We start from the raw sequence: 11,686 nt of genomic DNA, 5'->3' as shown, positions 1-11,686 counted from the left end.
CAGGAGAATGCCATAGAGAATTAAAAGAACAATGACTAAATGTGGTCAGATTATCAAACTTCCTAGAAAGCAGTCTCCATTTCAAACTATTTAAAATCATGCATGGTTTTCCTACTGGCCTGTGTGCTAGCTTTTTACAATTGCTTCTTGACATACCTAAGCTAAGTGTCTCGGATTCCTTACATTCTGACCACCATATGGATTAGTGATTTTAACAAAAAAGAAAATGGATATAATAAAGCGGAGGTTTTTCCCCACACTCACTGCTCCATTTAAAGTTCCTTATCCATCCTTCAGTGTACTTTATATGAGTATTTTGTGATTACAAAACAATTAAATATCCATTTATCTCTCTAACCAAGTTGTTTGACATTTCGCTTTTTTTTTTTTCTCTAATAGAAACTGTTTGATGAAAACTGGCACCAGCTTCGGCTACTAGTCACTGAGCAGGATGCAACCCTATATGTTGATGACCTGGAAGCTGAAACTCAGTCACTGGAACCCCCAGTTGGTATCTTCATCAATGGGAAGACCCAGATTGGGAAGTATGTCAGCAAAGAAACAACTGTACCAGTAAGTTTATCAAGAGACAACTATTGTTGGACCAATAATGTGGATTTAGATTTCTTTGAGCACGACACCTGCCTATGTTTAATCCCATTTTAAACAATTATGGTCCAACTGTTTAACATTATGATGTCAATAGTCAGTATTTTCCTCTGAAACATTCTGACCACAGAAGATTAAGGTAAAGTGATTGTATTTTGAATGAAATTATATGGGATTATGTTAAGGATATTTATATCTTGCTATATCAATTTACTAGCCAGTGAAAACCACACTTTTAAAAATCTCGAGACTAGACATGGATAAACTAGAAAATAATCTACTCACATACAATAAATATTACTTACAACTCATACAGTATACAGTGGATATAAAATGTCTACACCCCTGTTAAAATGACAGATTATTGTGATGACAAAGATACATTTGTAAAAGAGCTTTTTCCACTTTTAATGTGACCTATAATGTGAACAATTCAAGTGATCTCATTGTTGAAAGATCTTAGTCAGGAGAAGGGTACAAAATAATTTCCAAAGCATTAGATATACCATGAAACACAAATGAAGACAGTCATCATCAAGTGGAGAAAATATTGCACAACAGACATAACCAAGAACTGGACGTCCCTCCAAAATGTATGAAAAGAGGACAAGAAAACTGGTCAGGGAGGCTTCAAAGAGGCCTACATGGGACAATAATCTCCTGTATTCTTCATATGAATGGGGTAGGGTGGCAAGACGGAAGCCATTTCTTACAAAGAAAAACATCCAAGCCCATCTGAAGTTTGCAAAAACAAACATCAAGTCCCCCAAAAGCATGTGGGAATATGTGTTATGGTCTGATGAAACCAAGGTTTAACTTTTTGGCCATAATTCCAAAAGGTATGTTTGGCGCGAAAACAACACTACACATCACCCAAAGAACACCATACCCACAGTGAAGCGTGGTGGTGGCAGCATCATGCTTTGGGGCTGTTTTTCTTCAGCTGGAACCGGGGCGTTAGTCATGGTGGAGGGAATTATGAACAGTTCCAAATACCAGGCAATTTTGCCACAAAACCTTCAGGTGTCCGTTAGAAAGCTGAAGATGAAGAGGAAGTTCACCTTTCACCACAACAACGACCCAAAGCACACATCCAAATCCACAAAAGCATGGCTTCACCAGAAGAAGATTAACGGTTTAGAATGGCCCAGCCAGAGCCCAGACCTGAATCCAATTGAACATCTGTGGGGTGATCTGAAGAAGGCTGTGCACAGGAGATGTCCTCGCAATCCGATAGATTTGGAGTGCTTCTGCAAAGAAGAGTGGGCAAATATTGCCTCGTCAAGATGTGCCATGCTAATAGACTCCTACCCAAATGACTGAGTGCTGTAATAAAATCAAAAGGTGCTTCAACAAAGTATTAGTTTAAGGGTGTGCACACTTATGCAAGCAGGTTATTGTGGTTTTTTTATTTTTTATTTTCCCCCCTCAAAGATTTCAGTTTGTTTTTCAATTGAATTGTTCACTTTATAGGTCACATTAAAGGTGGATAAAGTTCTGACATGATTTATCTTTGTCTCATTCTTTTACATCACAAGAACCTGGCATTTTAACAAGGGTATGTAGATTTTTTATATCCACTGTACCCTATTTCAGTTGACATTTCAGTTGACTATGTTTGTCTGATCCAGAGCAACTGACATATACATGAGTAATTGCATGTTTCATAGCTATTGTAAATGGTTAATTTTAGGACACGTGTTTTTAACAACCCAACAGAAAGACATCCCTCTGCAGAGGGCAATGTCCCATTCCCTTCTGATCTTAAGACAATGGAAAGAGTGCCCTATATAGGCCCTGCAACACCACTTCCAGCAGTATTAGGCTTTCATAAGTTACTGAATATTATTTAAGAAACAGTGTTTATGTATCAAAATGTATATAGCATTGTCTCTATATATTTCTGGTATAGAGATACAATGGCTGCGTGACTTCTCATAATTCATCAAAAGATGTTTCTAAATGCTTTTTCCCAGACCTCATGATAATATATTTCTTTTTAATAGTTTGAGATAATGAAACTCAGGATATACTGTGACCCTGAGCAGAACAACCGTGAGCTTGCCTGTGAAATACCTGGAGTTGTGAGTACAAACTCTCGTTTTAATCTGTCCTGTAGTAAATGGGCCATATTGGAAAAAAAATCAGGGACAATAAATGTTCATTTTAAAATCTGATTAGGTGTGTAAAAAGTTCTATTGGGCATTCAGGCATATGGTCCCAACAATGCGAGTCACCCTTATATTACCTGTTGATATGTATATATTTCTTTGTGCATCCCATGTTTTGCTTCCTGCCTTCTACCGTGTTGTGATGCCATTGCTTCCGCTTACATCATGAACATGACCTCATATTTTACTGTCAGATGGCATATCTGTGTGTGAAGCAGTTGCCAAATGTTGCATTGGCCAGGCTATTGCTTTTACTACTAATGCACAAGGCCAGACAATGGTTTTGCGTCTCTAGTGGTCCTGGCTTGTTTTGCAGTGCATACCGTAATTTGTTTCATCACAGTTTCATCTGTTAGTGTACTTCAATGATATGATGTTGTTCCTTTTTTTTATCCATAATGGAGAGATAGTTATTTTGGCTGGCGGCATTACTAGCATACAATGTAACCCCTAGTTACATTAGTTACATTACTTAGAGTCTGACTAATGCTTGACTTAACTTCTATTGATGATTATTCTGCACTGTTGGGGGAGATTTTAACTGCACCTTTTATACCTGTTGTGAACTACTAGTAATGCTGACTACTATAACACTTACCATTAACATTGTACATAAGGTAAACATACCTAAATTTAGGTCTGAGCTAATGTTTTTACCTTGCATTAAGCATGCAAGCCTGCTCGAATGACTAATCAATAAGGTGTTTTTCCTCTAATTATGACCGTGTAGTATAGAGCCTGGTCTCTTGGAAGTTTTGTTGGAGCTGTTTGTTTAGTTCATTTTGTCGTAACAATGCTACTGAGCTGCTAAATGGAAAATGATGAGGCTGCAAAGATACATGAACTGAATGCACTCCCTTGGCTTCAGTTATTTGAACGTCTGTAGCAGGAATCAGACATAACAGTGATTCATCGCTCATGTGTCTTACACATGGCAAACATATGTCTTAGTGAAAACTACCAAGTGTCATTTGTGCCCGGTGGATGTGTTTCTATTCATCCCAGTGTACCAACGGCCCTAGTGACATCGACGTGGAACCTACTCCAGAAGCCTGCACGTGCCCGCCTGGACCTCCCGGCCTTCCAGGAATAAAGGCCAGTTAGAAGGGGACACCACACGACCTGCAGTTTCTTAAACTACTGTCAGTTCCCTCCATTCGGGACATGGTTGCTGTGCCATTCAAAAGTGTCTCCAAAAGCCTTACGCTGTTGAACAGTTTTGTCATCAGTGGTTTTGTCTTTCAAGATCTTAAATGACCAAGGCCATATACGCACGTCCAAACTGATTCGTAGGAAGAGGTTAAAGACAGATTCATGTCACAGTGAGAGCAGTACATGTTACTATTTGTGGATGTTGTCGATAAAGCCCACCCCTCTGCAAAACTGTTGATGGAAAGAACTAAATGTCGACATAGGGACTTGTTCCAGTAGAATAAAAAGTTGGCTGAAAGTAGAATCAGACTGTTTGCAAGCCAAATGAAACTTACCAAAATGGGGAGCAAAATAAAATGCTATGTGGCTCATTTAATTGTTGCCAAAAGATTCAACAATGTTAAAAGTAACACTACCACTTTTCACCAAGTAGCCTGCCATGGCAACCAGTCCCATTATTGTATAACATGTACAAGGTTGCCAGCATGTTTGTGTTTATAAGGGCAGAGTCATGCATGGGTACAAATCCCTTTTTCTTAACAGGAAAAGATTCCTCTTAAAGGTTTTAAGGGTAGATCCAAAATGCTTTAAGTATGGTTGGGTCGCCTGGGACCTTTCGGGTGGTGAAATTGCCAGGAATTGTAATAAAGTGCATCTTGAATAAAGTGAAGCTTAACATGTCCCACTGAGAAGGATGTTTTCTACTCATAAACTCTTAAAGGCTCATTTAAGCATTATTGTTTAAAACTCTTTAACCTTCTTCTGAAATTAATACTGAGCTAACATAACTCTTTTAGGATGGCCACACCATGGATCATTTTGTAATTTGATTTAAGTTTTAGGACTTCAGTATAAAATCACTTTACATAGTTTCCCCTATAAAATATGTTTCCCTAATTGTTCAGTGTGGTCTTTCTCTAAAATATTAACTTTATAAAAAGGCTACAAAATATAACAAATCATCATGTATATTGCATTCATATTATTTTAAATTCTACGGGTTTATGAATAAAGATAACATGTTCTTAGGGGAAGTGAGTCTGTCCCGTAGGTTGCCTGTCTGTCCCATGAGGCGTACAGCCGAGCTGATGCTAAATTATAGACATAATGTTAGTACACAGCACACAGTAGTGCATATTTTTAATCGCCCAAAGTACTATACATTTATTTGTTATTAATGATTATGACACAATGCTGGATTACATTTAAAATAATTTTTAAATAGTTTCTGCTACAGTTTTTACATGTATTGATCACCACATCAAGTTTTCCCATTCCGGAATTCAAAAAACAGCAAGCCTCTTGCACAAATACAGAGTGCCATTTATAAGAGCAGGATTACATCACACAGGCGAGAAAATCAACCTCTTGAAGTTTAAAGCTCCTCAAACAGGGCATGGAATGTGAAAAGTGTTTCGGAGTAATTCGGATTTTATGATGGACATGGTCTTATGGACAACTTTCTGTGTTTTCTTTCAGGGGGAAGGAGGAACAGTGGGGGGGACTGGGCCAACTGGTCCTGCTGGAGCTGATGGTAAGCCTGTGAGTACTACATAGTTTAATATCCAAACTCAATCAACACACGTCTGAATCCAGGAATTCTGAAGAAAGTTCTATAAGTATTGGAACTGTGAAGCATTTTTTGAAAAGTTGATATATACATCCTCAACTTGTATTTGGGGGTATTTATGTGTATTTTAGTTTCACCATTTAGAAATGACAACAGTTTTTGTATGTATTCCTCCTATTTCAGGCCACAAACATACTGGGACAATCTGTACGATAGGTGTTTCTCGGTTGGTCAGCTGTGTTCTGTCATTATTTGTGCAGGCATGAGAGAGCTGTCCAGGTCTAGGCTTGATTCTAGGCTTTGCATTTGCCTTTGGAGTGTCCTGTTGGAATCTGTCAACAGGATGACCAAAGAGGTGTCCTTGAAAGTCCAGAAAGACATTACAAGGCTGGAAAGCCTTCGGCACACCATGACAGATAGGAACCCGACCTCATTATAAACAAAAAAGGCACTGGTGAGAATGTGCAAATGAGTGCTTTTGATGACTTGGAGCACATATCAGCACATACATGACGTCATACGCTATTTTGGGGACCATTTTTCTATTAAAACCAAAAAGAAGGCATCTATAAGTCAAAAAGGCCTTAAAACCAACTACCGAAGATGGTCGCAGTACAAGCCTGGCAGAGCATCACCAGAGTAGATCCCCAGCATCTAATGTCAATGGAGTCAAAGGGTCAGGGACTTATTGCATGCAAAAGATGTGCGGCTAAATACTAAACATAAGAGCTTCATTTGGACATTATATGAATCTGTTCCAAAACCTTTGCTGCCCTGAAATAGCGGGAACTATGTACACAAATACCCTCAAATTGAAGCTGGGATTATACTGTATAGGAAAACAAAAAAAAAAGCTTCACTCAATGCTTATGGAGGACCCTGTAAATACATAACCAATGGATACATTGCTGCTGTACATATCTGCATGGGCTTTCATGTCTATTTAATGCCTGTCAGATCTCTTGGATGTCAAGAGAATTTTCTGTACCATATTGTAACAGGTAAACAGCACTCTTTGAGAGAAGTATTGTATATATTGTTTTTGTTTGGCACCCTCTCTAAAAAATGATTGGACTCTTAAGGATTGCTGGGCATTTTCAAATTTTTTGAAAATAATGGATAAGTGATTTATTTGAGAATAGGACCTGGCAGAAGCACTTAAAGCTATTTCTCCATACAGGGTTGCTCTTGTTGGTGTGATATTTTGCCACACTACAAGTGCCAGATAGAGACCATTTATACTTGTTTTAACACTTTGTATTTAAATTATGTTATTCAAGATCTTCAGTATCTAGTTTGACCTCAGAATCACCTTTAATGTCCATTTACTTTTACTAAATGTTTCTTGCCGAAACAAGTTAACATACAATGACAAAATATGTTATTATTATAAGAAAACTGGATATGCTGAGTATATAATAAACATGGATTTACAGTTGAAGTACATCCATGCTCAGTGTAATATATTTAGATCAGGAAGGACCAACGTTTTGAGTACAGTATACTGTAGCACACCTATTTTGGTCACAGTTTGGATGTGACTACAGTAGATGTGGTAACCATTGTATTAATACTGTCTGTGGAACAGATTGCCCAGTGCTGAGTGCCACAGCATGGGACCAAACTCTTTTCAGAAGATTGTTTGGTCTCGACTGATCTATAATGACTCTTGCCCTCTGCCTGCTAGATGATCATTTTTGCCAACAAAGCGTGGATGGTGTGGGAGAAAACAGCAATGATTTGGCCCTGGAGTCACGTCGGACTCTTTGTGAGGACAGTACAATGGGTTGCATTCATTTTTTAAATACTGTGGTACCGCTGCCATGGGTCAGCCATGAATGGGATTCTTTTTTTTTAGCTGTTCCAAATGGTACATCCACTGGTGTGACTTCTCAGCCCTGAGGGATGAAGAGTTTAAAATTCCAATACCAGTTACATGTTGTGTCCTGTTGATCAGGAAGTCAGTGATCCACTGACAGATGGAGCTGGACGAGAACTTTTCGTGATGTTATTGCTGAGTTTAAAGCGAGTTCACCAAACCGATCCTTCCATAAGTCCTGGTTTGCTGAAGTGTTGGTGGATGTTATTAAGATAAATGTTGATAGCGTCATCAACAGACCTCTTGGTTCTGTATAAAAAATTTCAAGCCCAACTTTAAACATGGCATTCCTGTTGGTCACAGTGGAGACCCTCACGGCTCATTACTAAACCATGACTCGATACTGCTCTGTGATAGAATGTTTTTTACAGCAGAACTGAATGATTGTCATAGTGTACGAAGAGGGTGTGACTAAATAGATTAAAAGAGTGTTTAGAATGAGTGGCTGTATCAAAAACACAATCAGGTAATTGGGAAGTGCCAAGAGGAAAGGTGTCAGTCTATTTCAAAGCCTACACTTTGTAACAGTGAAACCTATACATGCCTATACGTCATCCATTTACTGAAGATAGTTTAGATGTTACTATAGGTTCCAAACTATTCCAAAACATAGGAATGGTTTTGTTATTAAACTAAGCATTACTGAGTTCATAGTAAATGTGTGCTGGTGGCTTGAGTCGTTATGTAGAATTTAGCAATTATGTATAGAATAACACTCATAGATGTAGTCTTTACATTTTCCTAAAATCATTTCTCAGTACATTTCTTGAGTAAACACATGGTGAACCACTTGCTAAGAAATTGAAATATTAGCTTGAAACTTGCAGAGTATTAAAGTGTGGGTGTGAAAGTATGGAATGTATTACAGAATTGGCTCCCCTCCCTATACAGTAGCATAGTTTCCCATGGCACTCAGGGCAAAGATCCAAGCAGAGGCTTAACCAAACTAAAACGTACTTTTCTTCTGACACATTTTTTATTTATTTACATACAGACATTCATGTCTAAATTAAAATAAAAAGATAACTTTCAGTTTATTATCTTAAATTGTAGCTTGGAACTATATTGTGGCCAAGACTGGTGCATGTGTAGTGCTTGGAAATGTGTAAGGTCTCCATTACAGCTGCAAAGCTGTAGCATAAGCATTAATTCATGAATGCGTTTAAAATTATCCCATTATTTAAAATTCCATTAAGTGTATAGTGCTTGGCTATGGAGCTAACCACCTGAAAAGCAATGTAAAAGAGGTGAAACCTTTTTTGTGGCCCCACAGGAACTCAATTTGGAGGAGTAAACACATTGTCTGATGTTTGATTACCTGACTGATTGCTTTTACAACTGTCTGCCTAAGCTGTCTGCATATCATGTCCTCAAACAGATAATGGTTGACCTGCAGTTAAAATGAAAATAGCAATTTGCACATTAATTAACAGTATTGACTGTCACTGAATACCAGGTACCTTGACTTAAGTTCTCTATACCAGAAACATATTTCACCTCATAAAGGCTTTATACAGCAAATGCCATGTAATAATATGCCCTACATATAGAGGCCTGAAAAATAATGAATGGCAAGTCATGCTAGATATAGTGATATAGAATCTCCTACATCTGATCCATATACTAAAATGGATTACATTTACTTTGTTGTCAATCTAGACACAATAGCCCATAATGACAAAGCAAACTATCATTATCTTTAAAAAAAAAAAAAAATGTAGGTATAATATATAGGTATTCAGACCACTTTACTCTGTACTGTTGTTGAAGCAGCTTTGGCAGGTATTACAGCATTGGGACTTCATGGGCAGCTCTAGAAAGAGAGTTGGTGGTTCAAACGTCTTCTATTTGAAAATGATGTTCTTGTGGACCTGCAGAAATCTTTTGGCACTTTTCCCCAGATCTGTGCCTCGATACAACCCTGTCTTTGAGCTTTACGGACAATCCCTTCAACCTCATGGCTTGTTGTGCCTTTCCAAATCCTCTCCAATAAATTGAATTCACCACAGGTGGACTTCAATCAAGCTATAGAAAGGACAAAAAGTGGAAAAGTAAATTTGTCTGAATATTTCTGGATTCACTGTATATAAAAAGATTTGGAAATGAATGACTTACTGATGTATCGGTGTGTTTTATCTACAAGCCACATATAATGTAACAACACCTCTGAATATATCATAACTCATCTCTCCCTTCTTCTACGTTTGAAGGGTGTCCCTGGCAGCCAAGGGATTCCTGGGCAACGAGGTCATCCTGGGGTGGAGGTATTAGCTGCACGTTGAACCAAATGAAGCTTTGATCATACTGGGCTCTTCCTGTGGCAAATCAAGGGAAATTCTCTTTCTGTTCTCCCATTCAGGGTCGACGAGGTGCTGATGGCGACAAGGGAGAAAAAGGAAGGCCTGGTGATTCGGTAGGAAGGTCAAAAAAGGGCATTATTATCTTTTAATATCTTTTTTATTATTATACATTTTGCATAATCTAGTGTGACTGGGGATACTTTTTAAAGTACTATCAACAATGTTTGCATTTCAGCCAATTTGTGAAATCTTTTTTTTATCTCGTCTTTATAGGGTGAAAGAGGGTTTCCGGGATTACCTGGTCCACATGGCCAAGCAGGTGAAAAGGTACTCATTCCGTTATACTTATTACAATTAATGAGGTTAATGTCAATGTTACTAGTGAATTTCAACTGTTTTGCACATTATAAGCCAGTGAGATCAGTCCAAAAGACCTAAAAGGAGAACATGAAATGGATGAAACATAGTAGTTTATATGGAAAACAGTACATTTCATATTACCTTAGAATCCGAACAATATGTGGTATGTTATAGGCCCGTACAATAGTATTTATAAATAAATTAACTCATCTGATGACTATTAGCTATTACATGTACACAGAATTTAGATTCAATATTATTGTGATTATTATATGGCGGTAGGAATGCAGATGACGGTAAATGGTGTACATGAAAGGCTACACGTTCTAAACCCTTCGGTCATCAGAATCACCACTAATGGTCCTTACAAAACAGATCACTATAACCTGTATTCTTTTGTGAACTGGCCATCTATTTTTACAAAATGAACTGGTTATTGCTCATGTGCAAAATCCTCTCAGGACGCATTTCCTGATCTAGCTACTGAAACCCACATACGGAGAACCTACAGTTTACATCCTGTTAAAAGTCTCGAAAGCAAAACCTCTCTGAGTGACTGTAGCGTATATATCGGTATGTACGATAGGACATATTCAGGGAGATAAGTAGAAGTCAATGTAATTCTTTGCAGGTTTGAGGACACTTTTTAAGTAAAGTCTTAAAATTATCCCTAGTTTTAACAGGCGGTCAGTGTAGAAAGGCTAGTATTGTGACTGAATTGTTAAGTTCTAGTTAAGATTCTGGCAGACGTACTTAGCACTTTAGGTTTAAAGTCTTAAAGTAGCCATAGAGCTACACTGTAAAACTCTTATTTTGAATAAAGAACAGCATGGATTAGCTCTTCTGCTTCAAAATGTTCAGGAGATGGATAAAAGCTGCTCTTGAGATAAATGTGATATGTTAATCTAATGAGATCTGTGTGCAGAGTAATACTGAGATCACTCACAGGTGTTTTTGGAGAAACAGTCTTCTGGGGTCGCTAAATCTGGGACTTGTTTCATTAAAATGAACTGTTTCTTGTCTGCATAGCAGGGACACTGTGTTTCTGGATGACATGACACCAAGAGATGACATACATGATGAAAATAAAAATGGTCCCAAAACAGAGCCTTGAGGACAGATCATAAACACATACAAATTGATATATTTCTGATAGATCTAAACCAGGCAAGAACTTGTCAGCGTAAACCAATACAGGTTTCCAATCTCTCCAAAAGGAGTGGTCCCTAGCATCCAAAGCAAAAGTAACATTATGAGGCATGATGACAGGTGGAGAGCTTTTATCTGAAGTACAGTACAAAAAATTGTGGAAAAGTTCTTTTTTTCTGCAATTCATATATTCTATATTCATTAAACATAAAATGAAAGATTTCAAGCCTTTTTTGTTTCAGACTTTATGACTACAGCTTACAGCTAATGGAAATCAAAGATCCAGTATCCAGTAAACTTACAATACAGAAATGTCGACCTGAGAAGAGCACTAATCAGCTAATTAACTCCATGAGCCTTCAGTACACACAACCACAAACATGGGGAAGACTGCTGAGGGTAAGCCACAGAATGTCATTGCTGAAAGGGCTAGCTGTTTGCAGAGTGCTGTATCAAAGCATAGTCATGGAATGTTGACTGGAAGGCAAAAGTGTGG

General features: G+C 37.9%; 1 protein-coding gene across 2 annotated transcripts in view; it reads left to right on the top strand.

Annotated features, from left to right (window-relative positions):
* col21a1 (collagen, type XXI, alpha 1) overlaps nt 1–11,686 on the top strand; it is a 41,938-nt gene that overhangs the window by 7,743 nt on the left and 22,509 nt on the right. For both annotated transcript variants that reach the window (XM_010888975.4, XM_020047614.3), the window contains exons 6-12: nt 400–573; nt 2,616–2,693; nt 3,786–3,875; nt 5,412–5,474; nt 9,592–9,645; nt 9,741–9,794; nt 9,955–10,008. In XM_010888975.4, the coding sequence (XP_010887277.3) occupies nt 400–573; nt 2,616–2,693; nt 3,786–3,875; nt 5,412–5,474; nt 9,592–9,645; nt 9,741–9,794; nt 9,955–10,008 (567 nt within the window). The remainder of the gene's footprint in view (nt 1–399; nt 574–2,615; nt 2,694–3,785; nt 3,876–5,411; nt 5,475–9,591; nt 9,646–9,740; nt 9,795–9,954; nt 10,009–11,686) is intronic.

The sequence above is a fragment of the Esox lucius genome, chromosome 6, assembly GCF_011004845.1.
Source record: "Esox lucius isolate fEsoLuc1 chromosome 6, fEsoLuc1.pri, whole genome shotgun sequence".
NCBI classification, from domain to species: Eukaryota; Metazoa; Chordata; class Actinopteri; order Esociformes; family Esocidae; genus Esox; species Esox lucius.
The sequence above is the reverse complement of the archived record's forward strand: the minus strand, read 5'-3'. Positions and strand labels throughout refer to the sequence as shown.